The sequence below is a fragment of the Lytechinus variegatus genome, chromosome 7 (genome assembly GCF_018143015.1).
Source record: "Lytechinus variegatus isolate NC3 chromosome 7, Lvar_3.0, whole genome shotgun sequence".
NCBI classification, from domain to species: Eukaryota; Metazoa; Echinodermata; class Echinoidea; order Temnopleuroida; family Toxopneustidae; genus Lytechinus; species Lytechinus variegatus.
In genome coordinates this window covers 29,354,319-29,381,850 of record NC_054746.1, presented here as the reverse complement: position 1 = coordinate 29,381,850, position 27,532 = coordinate 29,354,319, and the positions used below count along the sequence as shown (strand labels likewise).

At 35.4% G+C, this 27,532-nt stretch overlaps 1 protein-coding gene across 3 annotated transcripts; it reads left to right on the top strand.

Annotated features, from left to right (window-relative positions):
* Positions 1-8,808: 8,808 nt before the first annotated feature.
* On the top strand, positions 8,809-27,532 carry LOC121418938 (mitochondrial import inner membrane translocase subunit Tim9-like). Of its 3 annotated transcripts, none has more exons than XM_041613166.1 (4): positions 8,809-8,895; positions 24,714-24,862; positions 25,371-25,466; positions 27,137-27,532. In XM_041613166.1, the coding sequence occupies exons 2-4, from the start codon at positions 24,830-24,832 to the stop codon at positions 27,266-27,268; spliced, it is 261 nt and encodes an 86-aa protein (XP_041469100.1). In that variant the 5' UTR covers positions 8,809-8,895; positions 24,714-24,829; the 3' UTR covers positions 27,269-27,532. The 3 variants fall into 3 exon arrangements, 2 of the variants coding, with proteins under 2 accessions (XP_041469100.1, XP_041469099.1); XM_041613165.1 differs by lacking the exon at positions 8,809-8,895 and adding an exon at positions 19,424-19,767; XR_005970531.1 differs by lacking the exons at positions 8,809-8,895; positions 25,371-25,466; positions 27,137-27,532 and adding an exon at positions 22,290-24,199 and having other exon boundaries at positions 24,714-24,825.

Genomic DNA, 27,532 nt, shown 5'->3' with positions numbered 1-27,532 from the left:
TTAACATACCCATCTCACTAATCAAATCTTGCGAGCGCGAAGCGCGAGCTGAAAATTTAGGAAATTCAGACCTGAAGAGGGGCATTGTTTGTAGGAATTCACGAAGACCATGCATAGTTCACTTACCATATGATGCGAGCGCGAAGCGCGAGCTGAAAATTTTTGATATTCAGATCAGAAAAAGGGACATTTTAAGGACTGATTCTAGGAATTCATGGAGAGCAGACATTTTTCACCAATCCACTACTGCGAAGGAAATATTTTATATCAAGACCTTAAAATGGGCCAATCACTTTAAGTAGTCATGAAAAAGAAGCATACTATTGTACATAAAACAATAATAACTCGAAGTGCGAGGAAATATATTTGGCAGTATGTTGTATATTGACTTGAAAACGGGAGGATTTAGTATAACAGGGTTATATATCTCGTTAAACAGACAATGCGAGCACCAGGAACAATGAAGACATAGGCCCTGAGCAAATTATATTTCGTAAAGTTATGAAAAAAATGTTTCTTATGTAATAATGTAATATAACATAACATAATTACGATATAATATAACATAATGAACAACAATATCTTTTTTTCCTACTACGTTTATCTTCCTTTCTCCCTCTTTTTCTCCTTTTCCCCGTTTTTTTTTTTTTTGGTCAGCCGATTGGGGGGGGGCACGTGCCCCCCATGCCCCCCCCCGTAGTTACGCCACTGAGTTTAGCTATTACCCCAATCTTTTTAGCAATCTTATTACAGACCTGTTTAATATGAAAGTTCCAAGATAAATTGTCATCCAAATAAATACCTAAAAATTTTACATTGTGAAGTTGAGTAATTTCAAAGCTATTATAGTATAATTTTAAGTTGTCTATCTTATGGCTGCATGTACTAAACAACATATAATTGGTTTTTGAAGTATTCACAATTAGATTATTGACTGACATCCACTCATTGATCTTTTTAAGCTGTAAATTCATATCTCTGAACAGAATATCAATATTACTACCGGACATAGAGACACTCGTGTCATCAGCAAATAGCACAAAATTTAGCATATTTGAACATTGGGGTAAATCGTTTATAAATAACAGAAAAAGGAGTGGGCCGAGGACTGAACCCTGGGGCACTCCATATCTCACTGTCCTGGAGCTTGACTCACATTTGTTAAATATAGTAATTTGTTCTCGATCGGTTAAATAATCTGTGATCCATTTGAGTGGCAAGCCCCTTATTCCATGGTAATCTAGTTTTTTTTAACAGAATAGAGTGGTCATCAAAGGCTTTAGAGAGATCAATAAATATTGCTAGAGTATGTTCTTTGTTATTAATAGAGTTTCAATTTCAATTTCAATTTCAATTTATTATTTTTCATTTTCAACAGAAGAACAAAGTAATGTGATCAAAATAGTTACAATGAACTTATACAGATAAAATAAATTCAGGCATGTACAGTATTTGATATTTATCTATAAAACGAAGTAAAGCAAAACAGAATATATATAAGCAAATATCATAACCATTTTAAAATAAAAATTCTGTGAAAATGGAGGGATCCACTAAAAAGCAGTGCTTGTATTGTGTGGACCCCTCTAAATAATTATTTTAGAATTGCCTACGAAGACAGACAAGTTTACAAAACAGAGAACAGCAGAACAAAGAACAAGAAACAATCAAACAATTGAAGCACACACAAAGGATATGAAAATAAAAATGAAAAGAGATAAAGAAAGATAACAGAGATAATACAGCAGGACTTCAACGCGCGGATAATTATACCAAAAATATAAGTTAAGAAGGCATGAAATGGTGAATTTAATGATAAAATTATTTAAAACTGAGTAAATGATGACCTGTATGATTTCAGAAAATTATTTTTAAGTTTCATTTTAAAAGAACAAAGGGATGGGCTTCTAATTATATCTTCACTAAGGGAGTTCCAGAATCTCGGGCCATCGTATATAAATGTTTTTTTAGCTAATAATGTTCTTAAAAGAGGTAAATGAAACTCATTAGACTGTCTTGTAGGGTAATGATGAATTGAACGATTTTGAGGGAACATTGAATCAAATACGTGAGGAAGTGAATTGTTATTATATTTATACATAAATTGGCCTAAGTGAAACAGATATAGATCATTTATTTTTAGCAGCTTGTTTTCGGCAAACAATGGATCTGTATGTGAAAGAAATGAAGAATGGTTAATTATACGGAGAGACTTCTTTTGTAATAAAAGAAGTCTGTTTAATAAAACTTGGTGGGTATTGCCCCAAACAAGAATGCCGTAGTTCAAATACGGTAAGATTAAAGAAGAATAAAGCATTAATAAGGTTTGTGGAGGAAAATGAAATTTCAGTTTATTTATTATGCCGATGTTGCGTGAAATCGCTTTGCAAATATTTTCAATGTGATATTTCCACGAAAGTTTATTATCGACAGTTATGCCTAAGAACTTTATGAACGAAACAACTTCTAAAGGGGTATCATCAAACATAATGTTTGCCGGCAGTGTGTCTATAGTATTACTAAATAACATGTATTTGGGTTTTTTTTTAGATTAAGGGATAGTTTGTTAGCTCTTATCCACTGAGTAACCTTTTCTAGCTCAGAATTTACTATATCTAGTAGTGTTTTGGATTTTTATGAGAATAAAAAAGATTTGAATCGTCGGCAAAAAATATGAACGAAAGAATATCGGATGAATTACAAAAATCATTAATATAAATGATAAATAATAAAGGACCTAACAGACTGCCCTGTGGGACTCCGCAATTTATATTTTGCATATTGGATGTATAGCCATTTAATGTTACGTACTGACGTCTATTGGATAAGTAACTCCTGAACCACTCCAAGGCCTTCCCACGCACCCCATGGTGAGCGAGTTTATGTAATAATATATTGTGATTGATTGTGTCGAAGGCCTTGGAGAAGTCCAGGAAGATACCAACCATGTGTGAAGAGTTGTCGAGAGCATGTGCCACTTTGTCAATGAAATTTAATAAGGCATGTTCAGTATTATGTTTTTTTCTAAAACCAAACTGGTAATCGGAGAAAATATTGTGTGCTTTCAAAAAGTTAATAGTTCTATCGTAAACGACCTTTTCTAAAATTTTTGACATGGAGGATAGTAAGGAAATAGGTCTGTAATTATTGACATTAAGCTTATCATCTTTTTTGAAAAGAGGTATTATTTTACCTATTTTCATGTTGTCGGGGACTTGACCATTTTGCAATGAAAGGTTAAAAATATACACCAAAGGATTAACAATAGAGGAAATTACACCCTTCAAAATAAAGTTGTTGATATCATCATAGCCAGGACTTTTTTTGTTATCCAAACTAGACACAATATCGATAATTTCTTGTTCAACAACAGGTGTAAAGAATATAGAATTTGTATTAGGTATGCCCAGATAATCAGAAAAATGCTTGTTCGAAGGAGGGACTTTATGAGCTAAGTTTACCCCTATAGAGGAAAAATAGTTGTTAAAAATATTGGCAATAATTTCAGAGTCTTCAACAATTTGATCATTATCCCTTATTTTAGTTATGCTTGTTTTGTTATTTGATAAATTCATGGCTTGTTTTAAAATCTTCCATGTACCTTGCATGTCGTTCTTATATAAATGTAATTGTTTCGTGAAGTATTTTTTCTTTGCTAGTCGTATTGTTTTAGTCAAAATATTTTTGTATCTAGAATACTTAATTTTGGCTCGTTCGGAACCTTTTGTCTTAAATTTATAGTACAAATTATTTTTTCTGTTAATTGAACGTAAAATTGATTTGGAAATCCATGGAAGTCTTGGTGTTTTTTTTTTGTGTATCTTATGTGTAAGCTCCAAGACAGCTTGAAAACGGGAGGTTTTAGTATAACAGGATTATATATCTCGGTAAACAGACAATGGGAGCACCAGGAACAATGAAGACATATATGCCCTGAGCCAATTATGTTTCATTTATATGAAAAAAATGTTTCTTATGTAATGTAACATAACTCTTTCCCACTACGTTTCTCTTCCTTTCTCCCTCTTTTCCTCCTTTTTTTGTCAGCCGATTGGGGGGGGCACGTGCCTAATCCTAATCATAATTATTATCATTATTATTGATATTGTCATTATCCTTATTAGTCACGATTACATCATATTACCAATAAATAATATTAATTTTCATCACTTCTCTTTGTTACATAATTATGTGATGATAATTGCAATTGATAGCACTGCTAAGTACACTTACTGCTTCTGCTGCTGCTGACTGGTAGTATTTAGTGTCATTCGATGTACAGAACAATTGAAACATTTATAATTACTTTTATAAAACAAATGAAAGTACAAAATGCAAAATGCCTTGAAAAAGCCTTGAAAATGCCTTGAAAATGCCTTGAAATTTCAAGGCTCAAAATCCTCAAGGCCAAGGCCAAGGCCCTCTCAAGGCCAAGGCTTGAATGTTCAAGGCCAAGGCTTTGAAAAAATAGGCCTTAAGGCGCCTTAAGGCCAAGGCCGGGCATCAAGCTAGGCACTACAACACTGATCCATATACGTCAAACCATTGGTGACGATTATATGACGTATTAATATAGATTAGTCAACCGTCCACCTATTATATTAGTAGGTCCTACCAATTTAAACTTCTTCGAGGAATAAACATTTTAATACAAATAGAGAAATTAAATATCGCGCGTGCTAAATGATTGTTCGTGAAAAAGGGCACAACAGCTAACCAATCGGCTACTAGCATGACTAGTTAGATAATTTCTTAAAATCTTCATTAAATAACAATTCAATTGCAGTCAGTCGGCAAACCCCTGAGTTAATGAGCAAATGGCAAGATTTATCAAAGTCCTCTCGTGACTGAATTCATGTCCCTGCAAAATCTCGTGAATTGTGAGACTTTTTTCTCAAAGAATTTAACCACTTTCTCCTTGAGTAAAATTGATTATTTTTGTACCATGGGGAAGAATAAATGTTACTCTTTTATATTGGTCATTTCTTTTGAATAAAATATTGTGATAGCTAATTTAAATTTTTACCTGAAAAGATGCATCAAACAGAATTTTCTTCCTTTGTTTTCACTTGCAAATTATGCAACATTTTGTGTTTTAAGCACAAATGATTATTGATATCATCAGAAAGCTCAAACTCTATACTTTCTTACAATATCACTCTTGATATGTGGCATCTTTTAGATGGGTCAGCAGCCAGCTTTTTCCATAAAGATGCAAGACGAGATTTCTAAAATGTCTGAGTAACATAAAATTCAGAGTTCTGATTGGCTGAATAATATTTTCACAACAGGCGCGGGTAATTTGAAGAGATTACCACATGGTGAGTGTGACCTTGCAGAGGCCCAGTGTGGGGAACATTGGAATTTGCGTGGGTGTCTGTGGTCCCTATGACCAAGTCAGAGCGCAGTATTCTTGTTTTTGAGCTTCTAAATGTACTTGGCCTATGAAAAGCTGGCTGCTGACCCATCTAAAATACATCTTCTTATAAAAATTATATCATATTAAAGCTTAGGTCTTCAGCTTTATCATGATCTAAAAATCATTTGTGCTCAAACAAAAATTAAGTGTGAAAACAACAACTTTTGTTGCATGCATGAAAAAAAATATTTTGTTTCATGTTTTGTATCAAAAGTTTTTTCCTATATTACAACATTCTTTTGAAAATCCAAACTCATGACCTAAAAGAATGATTCTTCTTCTTTACAAAGATACCAAAAACATGAAATTTGGTGAATATTATGAGCAACAATGGCCGAATAAAAAGAGGTGTTTTGGTTCGCACCAAGCTCATTAACAATGCAAAAACCCTCTAGTCATGATATCACTTGGATAAAAGAAGCCACTTTTTCAGGGCTTGCGGACTGACTGATTGTGACATCACATACAATTTCTCGTCCTTCTTATTATTTTGTTTTGTTTTTTTCTTATTAATAAGAAATATCTCTATCTAGAGCATATAGTCAGGCAGCATATGTCATGATTTACCGGCTACTTCGAAAAATTGGCTAAGTCTGATTTTTCACTTTTATGTGATTAGTTACATCACAAGGAACAACTTTCAACTTGGTGACAAATTTCTAATGGTCATCTTGACCATGTTAGGGGTCAAAATAAGGTCAATAGGGGTCAATTTTTTATATTGCCCCAATTCTGTCAAATGACCCATCAAATTGTTTGTCTTCTTATACTGAACAAAAAAGTGTACACAACCATATACTCTTGACCCCCCGTTTAAAAGTTATGACCGGAAATGTCAAAGGTCAACGAACTTTCGTTAAATGGCAAATTACACTGAAGGTGTTAAGAAAGCTCATTTTTTCCGTGTTTTTATGCATGTGTAATTTTTTTTTATTTTCGATTTTGATAAGTCCATCGTCAGAAGTCCTTATCCAGAAGATATAAAGGGTCAAGACAAGGTCAGGGAAAGGTCAAAAGGTCAACAAACCTTGATTGGAAGCCAGAATACACGTCTAATAGAGGTTAGAAGTTTAGAAGTCTTATTTTTTGTGGGTTCTTTATTTTGAGTCTATATCTAAGAAGACATTTTATATATGAAGGGGTCAAATGTGCTTATTTAGGAAAAAAAATAGATAAACAGAGATAGACGTCGTATGCATTCAGTGTGGTATTGTGAGAATACCTTGAAAAGACTTGACAAACCCTTACGCCCTTAAAATCTTATCATCTTCAAGATGTGATCAGTGCAACCAGGGAGTTTTTTTTTATTTAGGAATTCAATTCAAGTTCAGTTCATTTTCAATTTACTCATCTTTGATATGTAAAGAAGTATTTCCTTCATTTGCTTTGTCAGAATATCTTAATTACCAGAAATTATTGTAATGTATTGGGGTACAAGTATAATACTATGTTAACAGAATAAACACATCGATTGATCAGTGCTCCCAGCTTCTAAGAAAGATGCCTAATATTTTCATTTGGATTATCTTGCAAATAAGATAATGAGGTTACGATTGAGGGTGATAAGTTGGGCTCCAATTGCTCCTCAATTAATTCTAATGTATGACGGTTATATTATTTCTGACAAAGAAGCAACATCGTGTAGGCATGCTCATTGTAATCATGGATGTCCATTGTGCTGATGTGATATATATTCTGACCATTACTCGATCTCTGGAGTCGAGAAGGACTACACATTTATGGTTCATGTGCTGTTCTAAGCTTATCATTGGGCCCTTTTGCATTTTGTAAAGTGAAAATTTATAAGGATTTCGTGCATACTTTTGGTCAATTATATTTATTTTTTGTAAAAATGCAAGTCTTCACAATTTCTGGGGGCAGCTGTCCCCCCCCCCCTTCCCGCTGCGGTATGGCCGTGGTTTACTTCAATTATATAATTATTCTTTTAAGTAACATCCAGGTAATTCAGCAAGTAGGAAAAAACAAGAACGACAAAAGAACAAAAACAAAAACTGCATCTGGTATTAAATTTAGTTTCACGTTGTATGCTCTGGAAAAACACACTTGATAAAATAGTACAAGCCGTGTTAATGTCAGCACATAATCAGGAATGTGTAGTCGTTGGCTCCAGAGATCGAGTAATGGTCAGAACATATCACATCAGCATGATGGACACCAATGACTGACTACAATGAGCATGCATGAACGATGTTGCCTCTTTGTCAGAAATAAATAACAGTCACACATTAGAATTAATAGCAATTTGAGTCCAACTTATCATATCATCCTCATTCCTTACCTCATCTTATTCGTAAGTTAATCCAAATAAGATGTTAGGCATCTTTATTTTTAGGAGCTGGGAGCACTGATCAAGCGATGTGTCTGTTAACATACATGTAGTGCACATAATTATATACCCCAATACATTACAATACTTTCTGTTGATTAAAATATTATGTACAAAGCAAACGGACTAAATGTATCTTTACATATCAAAGACTAGTAAATTGACAATGAATTGAACTTGAATTGAATTCCTAAATCAAGAAAATCAAGAAACTCGGAAAGAGCTGGTTGCATTTATAAGTACATCATGAAGATGATACGACTTTTAAGGGCATTATAGGGTTTGTCAAGTGGTTTCAAAGTATTCCTGCAGTACCATACCACACTGAATGTATTCGACGTCTATCTCTGTTGATCTATCTTGTTCCTAAATAAGCATATTTGACCCCTTTATATATAAAATATCTTCTGAGATATAGACTCAAAATAAAGAACCCACGAAAAATAAGATTTCTAAACTTCTAACCGCTATTAGACGTGTATTTTTGGCCTCCAATGAAAGTTTGTTGACCTTTTGACCTTTCCCTGACCTTGTCTTGACCCTTTATATCTTCTGGATAAGGACTTCTGACGATGGACTTATCAAAATCGAAAATAAAAAAGTACACACATGCATAAAAACAAGGAATAAATGAACTTTCTTAAGACCTTCGGTGTAATTTGCCATTTAACAAAAGTTCGTTGACCTTTGACATTTCTGGTCATAACTTTTTAACGGGAGGTCAAGAGTATATAATTGTGTACACTTTTTTGTTCAGTATAACAAGACAAACAATTTGATGTGTCATTTGAGAGAATTGGGGCAATTTAAAAAAAATGACCCCCATTGACCTTATTTTGACCCCCAACATGGTCAAGATGACCATTAAAAATTTGCCACCAAGTTGGAAGTTGTTCCTTGTGATGTCACCAATCACATAAAAGTGAAAAATCAGACTTAGCCAATTTGTCGAAGTAAATGACATATGCTGCCTGACTAATAGAGATATATACATCTCTATGATCTAGAGCTAGAGCTAGCTAGAGCTAGAGAGATGTCGAGAGCTATATAGAGGGCAGCAACACACATGATTCCAGTAAACTGTCCAGGCGCGTCCAGTACCGTCCAAAACAAATTAAACGAGGACGAGGTAAGAATATACTCTTTTTTTCTTTGTTATTATATCTGTTGACAAATTTATACTCCTAATATTTAATGACACGTTTAGATTGATTTTTTAATAATATAATTGGCACTATACAAAATATGCATGCAGCCGACAGAGTACCGGTACGGTACCGGCGTACCGTAGGTGCCGCATGCACTGCACGAGCGAGCTGCTCGGCGAGTGCCTAGACTAGTGTCGTGACAGTGTGCACCATATGAAGTCGAGAAACCGAGCTTTCTCTGCATTTTATACTTTTACGCACGACAGAGCAAGTGCATTATTTGTTTTATGTCATGAAATGGCAACACACAAATTCTTAAAAAGTTACAGTTCAGTTTTGTTTAGACAGCTGGCAGCCACTCATTCAATGAACAAGGTTATCTTATAAATATAATACCATATATAACCACTTGTTCACTGCTACCATCTGGCCTGTGGAGAATCTAAAGGTAGGACTATGGTATGCCAATGCTGTATAGAGCACACACTCTAAAAAGTCATTAAAATATCACTTTTGTGACCAAAATTACTCATTTTCATACATTTTTAATTTATTTATCATTAGCAATGTGGGAATAATTTTTGTATTCACCAGAGCGCTCAAAAACTTGAATTTTGGGCATATTTTTGTGTACGCCCTCTATTGGTGGAAAGTAATATGGCAAGAAAATTTTCATTTTTTGATCTCTATTTTTAATTAAGAAAAAATGATATAAAGAATCAAATTTAAATAAGAGCCAAGCAGTATGAATTAACAGGTCTAATGGAAACTGTCAGTGTAAAAAAATCAAGCATTTGCCCCAAAGAAAAAGAGAAAATAAGCCAAACATTGCCACCCTTATTTTGTCACACATGGAGATATAACTGAGAACAAGGTTATATTATAACCTTGTTCATTGAATGAGTGTATATAACCTTGTTCTCAGTTATAATCCATGTGTGGCAAAATAAGGGTGGCAATGTTTGGCTTATTTTCTCTTTTTCTTTTGGGCAAATGCTTGATTTTTTTACACTGACAGTTTCCATTACATCTATTATTCATACAACTTGGCTCTTATTTAAATTTGATTCTTTAAATCATTTTTTTCTTAATTAAAAATAGAGATAAAAAAATGAAAATTTTCTTGCCATATTACTTTCCACCAATAGAGGGCGTACACAAATATATGCCCAAAATTCAAGTTTTTGAGCGCTCTGGTGAATGAAAAAATTATTCCCAAGTTACTAATGAAAAATAAATTGCAACTGTATGGAAATAAGTAATTTTGGTCACAAAAGTGATATTTTAATGATTTTTTAAAGTGTGTGCTCTGTACAACATTGGCATACCATAGTCCTACCTCTAGATTCCCCACAGGCAGGGTGGTAGCAGTGAACAAGTGCTGGCAGCCGTCTGTCAGTGACAGTCCAGTGTCAGTAGAGGTAGCCTGGGGCGTTTTGGGGAGTGAAAGTTATATACTGTACGTATGGTCACTCCCCACTAACGCCTGGGAGCCCTACCTATATTTCCACACATACGGGTACAAGACCAGAAACTTTCGCCCCCGAGAATTCTACTTTCCCTCTAAAAGATCTAGCCCTAAAACATGTACATGGGGTCCAACTTCATTTCCAACATTTCTGCGATATTGATTTCATTTTTAAAGAAGAATTCATTAAAAAAACGAGAGATTTGTTTTGAGAAGATGGAAAGAGCTTACTTCCGTGTTTACGTCGCCATCTTGATTTCTTTGTCTTTCGCTTGACGACAGCACACAAATCTAAAAACAAAAGTAGACGGTGAATTTTTAAAGTAGACGGTGAAAAGGGGTAATATTTCATCAGGAATCTGCTTATCACATTTTCATTTCCCGCCAAGGTAGGCCTAATCCTTTTTATTTTAAGCAAATGTAAACAAAGAAAATTGGTCTCCAAAACTGGAGACTGTCTCTGGAATTGGATACCAAAATTCTTTATGAAAGTCTCTGATATTGGAGATAATCTCTCTCTCATGGGAGACAGTCTCCAATATTGGCCGTGCACCTCTACTGTCTGTTTCGAGGAGTTTTTCAACATTTTTTATATTGTACACAAATGGCTTGCTATCGTGCAGCCAATATTAGGCCCTTAGGGGGTGAACAATGCAAAATCCCCCCAATGCAGCGGGGCACATTGATTTTTGTCTTCATTTCATAACAATATTGAAAAAGAATTGAACCGAAATAGAGATTTCTAGATCTACGTGTATTCCGTTTTGGCCTGAAATGCACCAAAACGGGGAAAAAATAAACTTAAAATGGGAAAAACAGTGACTAAGTCTTTGGCTGTCGCGCAACTTCATTCCCCCGTTTCATCCGAACTTAAGTACATAAACAAATGGCCATTGAGTCCCCTGTATAGATAGCGCTAGAACTTTGGTCTCTATATTTGATGAGAAGAACCAATGTAGTTCAGTTGAACAACCAACATTAACAGAGACTGAAGCTTTTGGTCCAAGTTTTGCTGGACTTCTACCGCACTGGCAGTGGTTTGCTTGAGCGTGCTATTTCAATTTTCTTTGCGCACCTTTTGCACTGCCGTGCAGTGCACCAAAAAAGTTGGATGTCATGTGACACGTATTGGCCAATCGCGATGCTTGAAATAATTTTTTACTGGCTAAATGAATATTTCCTACTCCAGCTTGCGTCAGCTCCGACGCTGGTATGGACTTATTTGAGCCTTGGGCCTGGGACAGCTACAGGAGACCCCTAGGACTAGGTAGGGAGTTTGGAGACTTTTTGAAATCTTGAAGGAATCTCAACAAATTTTACATCATTGGAAAGCTTGTGAAATAAGAAAAATAATGGTGCTTCAATCAACTCATTGTCTAGATATTAACAGATATTCCAATTTATTGGGGAAAATATGCAGATTTTGTTCTGTCAAAAATATTAAAAGCATATTGCCATGTCTGTAATCTACATCTGTATTTCCTAGATTTCATACCATGACCCCTCATTCTTTTATTATCATCAAGATGAAACGGGCTACTCAGATCTATCCAATCAATATCTCTTGTGATTTTGAAGGTTTTGATTATTCTGCTCTTTACCTACTGTATGAAAGAGTAGGGAGTCCCAAAATTCTCAACCTTTCAGGGTAGTCTAAATAACGAATGTTGGGAAGTAGCCTCGTCGCTCTTTGTTGTATCTTTTCTAGTTGATCTTTATCTTTTTTTAAGACTGGAGCCCAAGCATGATTACAATATTCTAGGGTAGGACGTACAATAGCTTTGTAGAGTTTGAGCCAGCCCTTCTCATTTAGAGCTGTGAAATATCTCTTTGTCAGGTAAAAACTTGCACTCAAAATAATCATTTATTATCTATTTTTCAAGGTTTTCAATACAATCATCTCTATCGTTAGCATGCAGAATTTAATCAGTTACAAGACATGAAATGATTTTATAACCAAGTGTAAAGTGGTACTGAAACATACAATCTCCAAGGGTAATCTGTGACAGATATGGAGATCGTGGGCGCACGCATGGTACGTTAGGTCGTGACCTCAATAGTGCCGTGACGGACCATGCGTGCGACCACGACATAAGCATATAAATACCCCGATCTCCGAGTAATGAGTCAGAGTTTTCCCGAGAGTTTTCCAGTTAGTTTTCCAAGTCAGTTGTTTGTTCCAGTCAGTCAGTCAGTAAGAGCACAGTCAGTAATGAGCACGTCGATCGAGTCAATGGACATCTAGTGGTAGCCATCGCCCGCAGATCGGTCATCATCAGCAGCTTCGTATACTTCGAGGACATTACCAGACGCGGATCCTAAGAAGGACTGTTCAAGGTAAACCCTCGTCGCCATATATATACGGGCAGAAGGTTACTACAAATTGGCGCTACGTCTAAATTCGAACCTGCGCTGGTTTAATAATTTTATAAAAGTAATTCAGCGCTTAAAATAGCTTTCCTAAACGTAGATTTATACATCACTTCCAAAAAAGGAAAGGAGAGGAAGGAATCGTAGGTTTATAAGGTAATCGTAGATTACACATATGTCATTTTTGTTAGGACCCGCCGCCTCCGTAAACGTTTTATCTTTTTACACAACTATACCAAAAAGATTTGTGTTTTAGGGTTTTCATTTGCCGTTTTGTGCACTGTTTTACCCTTACACAATTCCCTTGAACCAAAATCTGGGTGTGTCGGGACGCCACGTAAGGCGCGTGGAGTTTAACAATCCATGCATATTTTCTTTTGTCCGCTGCTCCCCGCGTCTATTGTTCGTTAGTTGGGAGCGCATGCCTTGCCCGATTATTGCCTAATTGTCTGATTGCGGTAGATAAATTTACCCACCCCCATTTTCCCTGACCTTTATTCTTGAATAGTTAGGGTTTGATTAAAATAGTAGTTAGGATTTAATTGAATGAATTTTAGAACTGCAGTAAAACTAATTCAATAGCTGACCTTTGCTGTTGGTGATTTTATAGACTCTCGGTGAAGGATTATTTGCTTTTACCTAACGTGTATTTTTCTCTTAAACTGACTGGCGATATAGGATTTGATTGCAAGCTAAATATATCTTGACAGATAATAAATTCGCGCGGATATTGCAGAAGTTGTATTGCTGTCTTTAATTTTTATGAATTAGTTCCCGGGCGAAAGCGAGTTTGTATGGTACATATATTTGTTTTTGGCGCCGTTTACCGTTGCCAATCTAAGGAGTAGGAAGTTCGGATCTCGGATCTTTTTATATTGTGAAGGATTTGTTTTGTGCTGTCCGGCTACCAAAAAATATTGCCGTGCAAATAGATGATCTTTTACATTTATTTTTATTCCCATCCCGTACGCATCACTTTTCTGATTTCAGTAACTGATTCGCCCGAGATTTTTGTTACAGTTTGAAAAGCGGGTTGACTACAACGGTGTTGCTCTCTTACAAATAAATAAGACGGGATTCTCACGTTTGATAGTTTCTAATTATTTTGCTGTGATTCCAAAACAGAGGGAATTATTTGGCGAACGCTGTTATAACTGCGTCGTCCTTTGTTCTCGAGATTTACAAGACAGGATTTATTGGAAACTATAATTTACCGCCCGCGATTATATCCTCTATTATCAATAATCAATTGCCTTGTCATTTTTAGTCAAGTCCATCATTGCAAGCTTAACATTTGTAAATCCCAATTATATTTGATTATTGTTCGCACGTTCGTAGTTTTAGGAAATATATAGCTCGTTATCAGGAGTTGGTATTTATCTATACTCATAGTTATACGCGCGTCTCTCTACCATTTAAAAAAAAAAAAGAAAAGGAGGGGAGTGAAGTGAGTCAAAGCTATCTATTATTTAGAAAGGATTTGAATAGGTATGATTTGAATATTTGAACAGGTCGACTAAAAGGTTAATTGACTTGTTTTAATTTAGTTTGATTTGCCCCGGATTGTAAGGTTGGGCATTTCACTCTAGCTGGACTTGATTAATTCGCAGACTCTGAGCCAAATATATTAAACTTTTCCCTAATCAAAATTATTATTCAGCATTGTTTTAGTAGGTTATTTGTTAGGGATCTGTTTGATATTAATTAGGCATTGCTTCAATGTTTAAACTTGATCGTGAATTAATTCAATTTCATACTTGCCTCTCTACATTGATAGCTGTGGGCTCCAACTCACAATAGCAAGTTGGAAATAGTATAGTAATCATAACCATAACTGAGTAATTACAAGTTGGAATTTGGATTTGTCCACTGAATTATTAGGGCATAATAGCGTATTTCTTAATTAATTTTCAGTTTGGACTTAGCTCAATTTCCATTATAGTCAATTCATGCGGTGACACTTTTAATATCGTAAGACGTTATGTTCCATAGTTTTATGGATGATCGCCTTTTATAATTTCACGGAGTCTAGCAAGTGTTAAGAATTAATTATTTACCTTCTTATTGGGATCACAATTGGCTCCATAGCTCTCACTCCCCCACTCCAATTGATATTTAAAATTAGGTATTTTTATTGAAGTTAACCAAGTATAGAAATTATCAGGATTTCTGGCAGTGAATACTTGTTTTGTATTTTAAATTTCAGGATCTTTTTTGTGAATAAATTCTGAAAGTGATATATGACAAATTGACAAGTTTTATTGCTGCACTGCTTAGGTATCTCGGCAACAATAAAAGTGTTTGTTTGTTCAATAAAAGTATTCATTTGTTATACTGTTATGCAGTCAAGTAGACTAAGTGTTTAATATTTACGATTTATTCGGCGAAAAGACGCCTGACACAAAGCCAAGTGTGCTCCTTGAATTTGTTTAGTTCAGTTTATTATTGTTGTCTTTGACAAGCAAGAGCTCATTGTCTATATCTGTGTAACTTGTAAATATATATATCAAAATTCGTACCCTTAATGTACGAGGGTGTACGGGCTTTCAATAAGTGGTTACTGTACGTTCATGCCTTCACTTATTATCTGTGAATGAATAAATTATCAATTGTAACTTTGTTTACACATTGATATTTTGGGTTGTGCACTTGTACAAATGGGATCCTGAAATTATTCAGCATCCCGATTGCTTATTATTACATTTAAAATATTTGTCTTTGTAAATATTTTCAGATTGTTATCGTATGCATGAGTACACCTATATAGCGCCCAAATTGCGTGCGTTTGTCCAAATTTGATTGCCCAAAATTTACTTATCTGAGTTTCAGGTTTGTAAGCTTATTTACGCGACGCGCGTTGCATGAACTATAAGCATTTCAAGTATTAATGTTATTGTGTACTCAAATTCACAAGTTGGACATAATATATGTGATTTTGGGGGGTTTTGGCGGCCATTTTGGATTTTGGCCCGGCACACTTTTTTCTCGGACCCCAGACAAAAAATATTGTCATTTCATGTTGAGATAAGGTAAAAGGAACACAAAAAAACTGTTCCCACAGTAAAACAAAAAATCACCCATTTATTGCCCACTTCTAATTACATTCATATATTTGAAGTCTTGTCAAATTCTGGTACATACATATTTAATAAAACTTCTCTCATGCCACAAATACCAGAATACAGTTTACGGGGAAGGTTCTTATGATTGAAATATCAATTTACCTTACATATTCATGGCTCTCTATAATTAATGTAATTCATAGTACACATTTCAAGATTCTTATATACACAGATGCCTCTTTGTAATTAATGTAATTCATAGGAAACATTTGAAATGTTTGCAATGAGATCCCTAACTCACTTTATAAAGAAATATGCAGTAATATGCTGAGTTTGTAAACAAGGACTTGCCGTTTGTTGTGGCAACGATATTGTCAGCAATATAATCTTTTTACTTGGATATGGACATTCATCCTTTTATCAACCCGTCATACTTTGACCTTCAACAGTCACAACACATTGTTTAAATGATATTATGAACGATGTGCATTTGCAGAAACAACAGATTGTCCCGCCTCTTTTTACAATAAAGAATGCTGGGACTTAAGGTTTGCCGACAATTTATATACATATTCTAGTATTCATAAACCATGTTGCGAAATCCAGTCTGACGTACAGCACGTTTGATTCCAAGAGGTTTTGGGTCGTCTGCTCAAGTGCAACCCCTACTGGTTTCTATCTTTTTAATACAAACCTGCTTGGTTTGATTTGCTGAATATGCATGTATATAATAAAAGTCCTATATTTACAATAATTGTCATTTTTTGCGTAGGTTTACCCTATGAGGTTCACCATTACGTCTTATTGCCCTTCTGGGTATTCCCAAACATATATTGCGATAAGTTGGAATCATATTGGAGAGGTTTACATGAAATTGTGTTAATCTGACATAAAAAACTTTCTAAACAAATATCAATATGACAGAATTAGAATAGACCCTAAACAGTGACTTTTGGAAAATGTAATTTTCATTTATATAACCGTTGCTGAACCTCATTGGGTAATCCCGGATAACATTGTAGGCTTTCATATACTGTACATCTGCAACTATTATGAGATTATGATTATAATTATGGAATATCTACTTGTACTAGGGCATATATATACTTTACTCATATACTGACCGATACCTAATATGTTTTCGTCAGTCAATGATTTATTCAGGTGGACACATGTACACGCCAAATAGAATTAGAGGTTTTGATGGATGACACCGTTTTTAGTAATGTCATATTTTATACCTTTTTAAATTAAATTTGGTGTGTGTTTTGTTGATCGGGGATCTTTATTGGCATCATTAATTTGCAACAGGCCAAGACAAAGCCAAGGTGATATGTTTAATTCCCCTTTTAATCTTTTAATCTTCCCTTGTTTTTTTATGGTTGGGAGGAATATGGAGATCGTGGCTGGATCGTGGGCGCACGCATGGTACGTTAGGTCGTGACCTCAATAGTGCCGTGACGGACCATGCGTGCGACCACGACATAAGCATATAAATACCCCGATCTCCGATTAATGAGTTTTCCCGAGAGTTTTCCAGTTAGTTTTCCAAGTCAGTTGTTTGTTCCAGTCAGTAAGAGTACAGTCAGTAATGAGCACGTCGATCGAGTCAATGGACATCTAGTGGTAGCCATCGCCCGCAGATCGGTCATCATCAGCAGCTTCGTATACTTCGAGGATATTACCAGACGCGGATCCTAAGAAGGACTGTTCAAGGTAAACCCTCGTCGCCATATATATACGGGCATAAGGTTACTACACAGATTTGGGTTTGCAATTTGTTCTGATTGTAATACAAAGTTAAAACATCTCACAATAACTACTGGGCCGGTATGGTATAAAAATCTATTCCAAGTAGGAAAGGATTTATGTAATGTCCAGTTCAAAGGGAAGAAGAGCAATGCTCACTGATTCAAGTTCAGGTGTACATGTAAGTTCATGGTATTCAACTGCTTACCCGGCCAGTCAACTAGACCTACTTCATCGTACCGAGCATGTCCCTCGTTGACAAGGATGGATCTTAATCCTATCGTTTTATGCTGGTTGATGTACCTGTGATCCGTTGAAACATGGAGCACTTGTAAAGTATCCCCCTCACTCAGGTTGGGGTCATATACATGTAGCAACAGGTGAAATACACCAGTTTGTCCACAAAAAATCATATCGCTCCTAAAGAATGGATGACACTGAAGGGTTCTTCCAGGCGTTGATTTGTTTGTTTGTTTACAGCGAACTTCCTTATGATAGAACAGGCTAAACATTAGAGTAAAACCAAACATAAATACAAATTCTCATGAGCATTAATCTGTCACCTTTTAACATACCACGGCTACGAGAAGTTTGATTTTCCGAATTAATACAAGCATAGAAATATCAAAGACTTTCACTTGATTTCTTGGAAGATGAATATAAAATAAAACTGCCAGTTGATACTTTACAACAAAAACTTCCTCTGCATAAATCAAAATGGTCCCTGCTTTCTGTGGAGACCTCTCCAGCACAATATGCCCAACATAGCTTCAAACCCCTCTACCTGCATGACATATACAAGTTGTGCAGTCAACCTAGAGTACTTAGCATGCTGGTGGTCGAGTTGATTTGCATAACAAAGATCAAGTGCAGCTCCTTTCAAATGGATCATGGGAATTCAGGGTAGAGGAAAAAGTAGTAAAAATATTTCAGGGGCACTCTGACACTCTTAATTATGCCAAGCTTGGTATTGGCTCTTTTGCAATGTCAGCAACATGTTCACTGAAGGAGAGGGATTTGTTGAACACGACTCCTAAATCTCTCTGGTTTGACTTCACATATTCCCTCTTCGGTGGGCATCTGATATTGAAAGTTTTTATTCCTACGACCATAATGTACAACCTTGCATTTTGAGTTGTTGAACTTAATCCCTCACAGCATTTATGTCATCTTAAAAATAAGATGATTTGCATCACTTTGTGAGTCCACTATTCTATACATCCTTGTGTCATTGGCAAATAACTTCATATTGGACTTGACAGATTAAGGTAGGTCATTTATGAAACATGAATAATGTGGGTGTAAGAATACCACCTTGCGGAATTCTGCTAGTAACTGGAAGCGAAGTGGAAGTTTTCCATTTACAGATACTTTCTGAGATCTACATGTACCAGATATATAGGCCCCGATCCAGTTTAACAGTTGGCCACCAATACCGTATGCTTTCAATTTGGAGATCAGACGCTGGTGGGGGACACTATCGAAAGCCTTCATGCTTTTGATAGTCTAAGTACATCAATTGAGTGACCGTCATTTACATGGAGATTCTCCACAGGCAGGATGGTTGCAGTGAACAAGCATACACGCTACACAGACAGAAGTCTGGATCTGCAAGTGTACAGTGCAGGACTGTTAGGGACTTCTGGTACATGTATATCGGGTGGGAGATGGGGCTATTAAGATTAGCTGTACTGGTGAAGATAGCCTTCGACAGCTAGTCTGCAGGCACAGGCCCTGATTGAAACTTTGATCAACAAGTGTGTCTCCACGCAAAGACTAGCACATACAAAACTAGCTGTTTCATTCATTCATTACACAAGGCATGTGTAGGCTGCAATTCAGACCCTTTACTTGAGCCAAGGGTTTGCACAGCAGACTGTTTGACAGCTGCCTTGAAGTTTGCGACTGCCTTGAGAACTTGCTACATATGGTGGCTGGAAGATGGTTCACGTCCACCGTTGTTTGCACAAATAAAGAGATATGGATCAGTATACCGGTATTGAAATTGTAAACTGCAAAAGAGTTATGGTTTTGGACTTGCCTTTCAACTAAGTTTGTTGATTCAAACCCAGCAAATTTCTTTGCTTTTATTTGCCTCCTTTGTCTTGATGGTCTTTAGAAAATTATTCAAAGGGAGAGCTGGTACCAACCCATAAGTCTCCCATACTTCTCACGATTTAACTACAGCATCTTTGAGGAAAAGGGTAAGCTGCAGCTGCTTCACCCTTTTATTACTGTTTAAATCTCACTTTTGATAGGGAAAACAAAGCTCATGTGAATGAAATTTGACTTAAGGATTATATCACCGTTTCTTGAAATACAGTCAGTAGCGGTCCAAATTATTAGGACAACGCATGCCACATAAACTCCAAGGGATTCTAAACCCATGTGCAGTTGCTGAAATTAGTTTTGATAACAATATTTGTGTGTCTAAAGCTTTCATGACTTTTTACAGTAGCATAGGGTCTTAGGCATCATTCGATACAAAATTTATAGAAAAAAATTATCAGGTAATGAGTACATTGTAGCTATAAAAAATGGTTGTGCTATTGATGTTCAAATTCTGCATAGACCATGTATTGAACATGTACCAAATGCAGTTAAATATGAAATTGCAATTACATACAAGGTGACAACTCAAAAGTGTTTTAGATATATACTGTAAATCTTTGCAGACTTATTCATTGTACAATGCCCCCAAATACCTGCCATGTTTTAGAAAATCTAATCTCCTGGGTTATGTTGAATTACTTGTTTTTAAAGCATAGACTTTTAGAGACATTCCAATTATTAACTCAAATGAAATGGTCAACTGAATGAAAACAACTAAAATGATTTAAATGTGCTAGGTGTTCTAACAGTTTTGACTGCTACTGTATAATAATTATTATGATTAATAGATTGGATTTATAATATGCCAAATCCGCTCTATAGACAGCTGCAGTGAAAGAAGTAACAAAAAAAGAGAAAGAAAAGTACATAATTTAAGGGATTGACAGTTAAGAGTATGTGATGTAACATGTTAAGTTTTGATCCCAAAGAGACAGAGTGTACTTCACCGCTTTTTTTCTAATTTAAGCAGGCAACCTTTCATTCTAGAAGGTAAGGAGGCTTTCCTCAACATTTTTGTCAAAAAAGTTGTCAGATCTAACAACTTTCTTTGATTTTGATTGGCTGAGAAGCATACATGTAAAATAGACTTGTCTCATAAATTTGTATAAAAGTGTGAAAGGGGATGTCAATGATGTTGCACAATTTTCTTTAGCCTGTTTGTTCATTCTCATTTTCTCTATTTGGTAGTATGAAGCCCCCCCGCCCTATGTCTGTGCACTGTTAAAAGCACATAACAATTTAACCTAAGATTAATCACGATTTTTCATTTCACACACACAAAAATCAGTTAATAATGGTACTTATACTTTTATGGGTAAGTGTGCCAAATATCTCACAGAAATTTGAGATAAATATATGATTTTCTTGGAAAAACATTGGCCAACTTAGTCATTTCCAGATTGAACAGAAAGATGGTGCCCCATGTCTGCACACCCATTCACTTTACACATGATTCAGCAAAAATTGCTAAAATTTCATTTTTTTTATTGTTAAATCTGTGAAATGGCCTTTTATTTTCTATATTTCCTTCAAATTGTTTTGATTAGTTGCAAACAATGAAGAAAATAAGAATATTCACCTCTTTCTTGAGTCTGAAATATTGTTTTATTAGGAAAAAAACTTCAACAAAAGTTGCTAAAATTTCACAGTATTATTTTTGTATTACTTTGTATTAAGTTTATTGAAACTATCAAGAAAATGAAGAATATTTACTTCTTTATTGACTCTGAAAATTGTTTCATGATGAAACACTCTAGTCAATTTTGTAGTTCAAAGACTCTCATGCTGTTGCAAACATTAACTGAAAACAATAGTTGATCGTTTTGATCATTTTTTGCTCGTTTTTCACTGTATGTGGACTACAATATTTACCGAATGTACCATCATAAAAAACAATTTTCAGAGCATTGGCATAAATCTGTGATGATGTACTAAATAGTGGAGGGGGGGGGATGAGTCAAAGACAAGACAGTCACTATAAATATCCGCTACAGAGTTGTCTCTCACCTCACTATTTCTATATTATGAAGAGCTTCCTTGTTTTTACATACAAACAAAAATAAGTTTGAAAATTATGAATAAAAATTTTGATAAAGCTACATTTATTTCAATGAATTAAGTAATAAAAAATAAATTAAGATACAAGCAATAATGATTAGTAATATAAAGTGTAATTCATTTTTGTGGCTTTTCTCAGTTTTTTAGATTAGATTTCATTTCAAGTTTACAGAAGTGTTAGGCTGTTTTTTATACATGCGAAAAGTTAATTGCAGCTACAAAATTCTATTCATTTTTTTAAAGAGAGATTTTGTGTCCATTATGAATATATAATGCACGTAATCAGTTGTCAATCCAATTGTTTTAGTTCTTGGTATAAAAATTTTGAATAAACCTAATTTCTTACAATTAATAAAAAACGAGTGGGGATATGACATCATCAGCCTACCTAATGAATATTCATGAAGATATGCCTAGAACTGTTTCATCGGAATAATGCAAATTTTTTAATTTTATAACTCTGTTATTTGTTGCCCGATTTTAATCAAATTTTGATTATTTTGCTCTTTGAATTTTACTCTATTATTGAAATATAAATATCTTCAGCCTGGAGCATCCCTTTAAAAAAGTTGTGGAGGATTTGAATGAGAATGTAGTTTTAAATGAGGACAAAAATTATGTTTCTGCTTTACTCAACTGTCTCTGGAAATTATTCTGCACCAGCTCGTTTATATGTAGGCCTACCTTATGTCTACTCTTGTTTTCAGTTTGAAGAGAATTTTGTTAAACTTTTACCCACTTACCACAATATAGGTTTGATTTGGATCTCTTTTTTCAATGCTCTGATAAAGTGCACTTAGGATTCTGTCTGTGATATTAATTCATTCCGTCATCATCAACACATGGCAACAATCACTATGGATGCTGAAGAATGTACTGCCTGATGAATGAACCAACAAAGCCTTGACCCAATGATTGGTGGATAAAAAATAATGAAATGGTTAAAACACATTTGATCTCAAAGACTATACCGCCACCATTGTTGATGCAGAGTCAGTGCTGTCGATCATATTTTAGGTAGCCCTCATCAGGCGGCGATCATTTCCAGGGTGATGGAAACAACTTTATTTGTAAATACAAAGGAGAGGTGATAAAGCACGAATGGCCTGGAAGGTGCAAAACACCTGCTCCTGAAGGTACAATGCGTCATGAATAGGAAGTTCTTCATGTTACTATGGTAACACACAGATACATGATGCAGATATCGCTTCTGAGCCTCTGAGGGAGACCATTTGGATGATATTTTTGCTCTGATTTTGTTAGCTGCAGCAGGCACTGGACATTGGTTAAAAAGGCATTCGTCATGTATTACCTTTTGCTGCTGGTCATGGAAAGATTCCTTGACAGTTTTCAGTTCGTGTGTCTTGCAAGCTGAAATCTTTAGGATGTCGGAAGTGGCCATCTATGTAGTCATTGCCATCATTATTGTTATCAATGCCATTGGAAACATGTTAATCATCTTCACTTACCAGAGAGAATCCATCTTAAGAGTGCCTGCAAACACTTATATCGTGAGTCTTGCATGTGCGGACCTCTTTTACGTGATCTTGGCTCCATTGTGTCTTATAGTCTCAACGACCATGGACATCAGCCAGAACACTACATGCCTTTGGAGTCTTACCCTTCTCATGATAAACTTTCCTGTCTCTATTTTCCACCTTCTTCTGATAGCTGTCGATCGTTACACAGCTGTGACCAAACCCCTGAGGTACTTTGTGATCATGTCGGAATTAAGAGTGAATGTCTATCTCTTCCTAGCTTGGTTCTTTGGGTTGCTGATTGGTCTACTGCCGCAGTTTGGATGGCACAATGCAATGGATGCCCCTTTACCAGTCTGCAGCTATCTTTTCATCCTGCCTCAAGAGTATTTCATCTTCCTCTTCACATGCTGCTTCATTGTTCCTCTCCTCATCATGGTCTTCCTCTACTTTGTCATGTTTAGAGAGGCGAGACGGCAGACCCGTCGTGTGGCGCAGCTGGAGATAGCCGTTCTCTTTAAGAACGGTGTGCGACGGAAACCTCGCCTGATGAAAGACATCAAGGCCACCATCACAGTTGGCCTTATCCTAGGCAGCTTCATCCTGTGCTTTTTACCTACCTGTTTAGCCTACTTTACCTACATAGCAAACACAAACTTGGGAAACTCTGGTGTATTCCTTAGTCTGTCTAGTGCTTGTAATATAACATTGGCCCTCAGTACAGCCGTCAATCCGTTCATCTATGCATACAAGAGTCAGAGGTTCCGACAGAGGGCCTCTGTCATTATCCTTCGCACGCACAATCTCCTAAAGATTCTATTCGGATGTCATGTATAATGGAAGAGTATACCATGGAAGTATATTATTTGCTAGAATAGTCTTCCAATGTAGCTGATGATTCCCAGAACTTCCACTCTTGGAGTATTTTTGCATATGAGAAACTACATGTATATTAAAGCCAAAGCCAAATCATGTATAAATTGAACAGGTATGTTCAAGCGTGTTACTCTTACAAAATAGATCTGCCTTGTATTGAAATTATAAGTTTATTTGAATCTGTACTAACAATGCTGTCCATGGGAAGGCCATTGGCGTACCTTTTCAGCAGTGATTGTTTTCAGCATATGGTCTGATTAGAGTGCCAAAAGTTTGCTATGTACAGTAAAACTTGTTTTAATTGCTTTTTTTTGTGAGGAAATATGTTTGACATTGTCAAAAGTTGACCCATATCATTGCATTTTCTATGCAAATGCAATGTTTTGATTTATGCATGCATGGTTGACTCATATTTTGTATATCACTATTCAATGGAGATTTTATTTAAAAGAGAATATATTTGTTTCAGAACAGAGTATGTTAACTATATAATTCAGGATATGAGAATTTACTCCCCCAGAGTTATCATGAATGATGTACATACAAGACAGAATGCTTCTATTCGATGTTTGTTATTATCATTATTACAGTACCTATACAAATATCAACTTTTCATCTCCTTGCAGATGTGTAAATTTGCAGAAGATTGACATTGAGAAGCAAGTAGTTGACCCGCAGATACAATCCTTTCCTATGAGAGATCTATTCCCTGCAGCCAAGTAGCAATCAACACTTCAAAATTATGGCAGTACAACCTCAAATGGATGCAAAGCAGGTACAGTACATGGAATTTATGTTGATAAAACATTGAGCTAAGGAAATTAGGAAGTCAATTCCTGACCTTTTAATGTATGAATTTTAATTGCAATGAAGTAATCACCTACATTGTGGTCTGTTCAAATATTAGAATGTGGACAAATCTGAGTTTGAGATACTATTCAATGTTTTCTCACCTTATATGCAATATATCATGTTAGAAAAAAAATGCATGTTCAAGATAGTAGTTACCTTATATCTCTTTACATTGTAGAGGTAGAGAAATTAAACAGATTTTGAAATTAACAACACATTTACATTTAAACAGAGGTGGTTAGGCATGCCCACCAACCTTAGAATTTAGAGGATGGGAAATAGGTGTTTGGAGTATGGAAAACAAGGCAGATAATTTGTCACAAAAGCACAGACTGAATTGTCTGGAATAGAGAAAAGTCACTTCCTTTTTCACATTTATAGATAGAGGTGAAAGTGTTGAGGCAATCTTTTTCCTTTTCTTTACATCACAGTTGAAGGATTTTCTCCACTCCTACAACAAGCTGACAGAAGCATGCTTCCTGGATTGCATCAATGATTTCACTAATAGAAAGCTACATGATAATGAGGTTAGTTGACTGTTCATGTTTGAAGTTTTCATCAGCCCCTTTTTAACCAAATATATTTCAAGATCTTTTTGTATTATTCATTTGAGAGATTAAGAATTCAAGTAATTTTGCCTATTTCGATTCTTTTGGGATCACAGAAATCTGTTTAACTTTGGAGAATTTTGATCAAAGAAGAGGTTCATATAACTTGTGTTTTGCATAGTCTAGTCTGAAAATTGCTTTAAATTTAAATTTTATATCCCAAAGAATTTCAAACCTGATAATATGACTGGCGCCCATCTGACAAAGAATTTCAATAGATTTTAATAAAAACCCAAACTGGATTCGATATCAAAATTCTGTAATTATACAAATACAATCTGATTTAGATATATCTCAATTTAAGTTAGTATCAAATCTATCATATCTTTTTGTGTGATTGGGCCCTGTCCAATTTTCTATTCTCAAAATAAGTTTATGTTTATGTATGATCTTATGGCTTGCATTCTTAAGTCATGTTTAACTAAGACCATGATCTAGCTCTGCTAAAATTATGGATAGCCAAAAAATTTTCCTTACATTGTGTGTTTCTTATGTGCTCTTTCTTAACTTGTGAATGATGAAGAAAGCTATTTTATCTATTCTTCCGAAACGGTTAAGAATGGTTTAAGAGAAAAATGAGCTGATGCATTGAAATACTATTTGAGATTTATGCCACTATTGGCTCTCCATAGTTAAATCACAATTTTAAACCAGGATTTAAAATTTTAAATTAAACCCAACTTCAGAATACAGGCCTATGAATTAATGCTTATCAGCAAATTCTGTTTGATATAGATCTACAATGACATTATCAAGCATACATGCATACATGTACTACCAGAAGCGGATCTAGAGGGGGGTTGGGGGGGGGGTTGCAACCCCTCCCAAAAAAAATCCGGGGACCATTGTTTAAATCTTATCTTTTTTTTAAACTTGTAATTTTATTTTATTCTATTTCTATGTATTTATTTCATTTATTATTATTATTATTTCTTTTTGGGGGAGGGGGGGGGTTGGGCGAACAAATGTCTTTGTATCTTTGTTGTTAACTGACATTGCAGGAAAATGCAACTTAATTTTACAAATTTTCATGGGGGTTAATTTGGCAACGACCTCTATACCAAAAATAGTGGTGTTTTAGATGCAAGAAAACGCCATTTTCACACACAGATTTAAAAAAAATTTCCCTACTTCACACTTTCACACACAGATTTAAAAAAAACTTCCCTACCTCGCTCGCTCTGCTCGCTTGGACTCGACACTCCCTCGCATACCACCCCAACCCCCCCCCTTTATAAAAAGCTGGATCTGCCCCTGACTACCTTTCGAAATTCAAAAGAAATGATTGATATTCTATGAATCATAGTGCCAAGTGATTTAGAATAAATAGAAACTTGGTGATTTTTACTAATGCTTAATGGAAAATAAGCAAAGCTATCATAAGGATGAGATGCCTGTTCAAATGCAGACCTCATAAATAAAGACAATTCACAATTCAAAAACATGATGAAACTGATTATGTGGCTTGTACATGGCAAAATTTTTGACACACTGTCATTAAAAAAAAAGAATATTAATAAAACATGCGTAGTGGAATTCAAAAATGTATTATATACAAAATTTTGTTTTCTTTCACCTCAACATTGCAGAAACGCTGTTCATTCAACTGCATGGAGAAGTACCTTAAGATGACACAGAGAGTTTCTTTGAGATTTCAAGAGTACCAGGTCCAACAGAATGAAGGTCTTATAGCCCAACAAGCAAAGTTTGGTGGTAGATAGTAAAGGATATAAACTAAATACAATCAAATTGACTGTTGCCAGCATTGTTAGTCAAATCCAGCTTGGACCAGATTTCAGCGGCCTCAATACAAACTGTTTGGAACAGTATTTTCAAGTGGCTTTGTGACTCTGAACTACTGGCCTCAGCTCTGAAATTAATGAGTATTGTTGAAAATAATGTAACTATTAAGGCGACCGCACACCTTACGATTGGTCTGCGACTGAATTTGGGAAAAAACGTAGTAGAATTTGATGCTAATATTG

Bases quoted from the DNA above. Each gene is read 5' to 3' on its own strand.
- LOC121418938 (XM_041613166.1), top strand. From the start codon at position 24,830: ATGGCAGTACAACCTCAAATGGATGCAAAGCAG. The intron at 24,863-25,370 runs GTACAGTACATG...TTTACATCACAG, and splicing joins CTCAAATGGATGCAAAGCAG to TTGAAGGATTTTCTCCACTC. The intron at 25,467-27,136 runs GTTAGTTGACTG...TCAACATTGCAG, and splicing joins GAAAGCTACATGATAATGAG to AAACGCTGTTCATTCAACTG.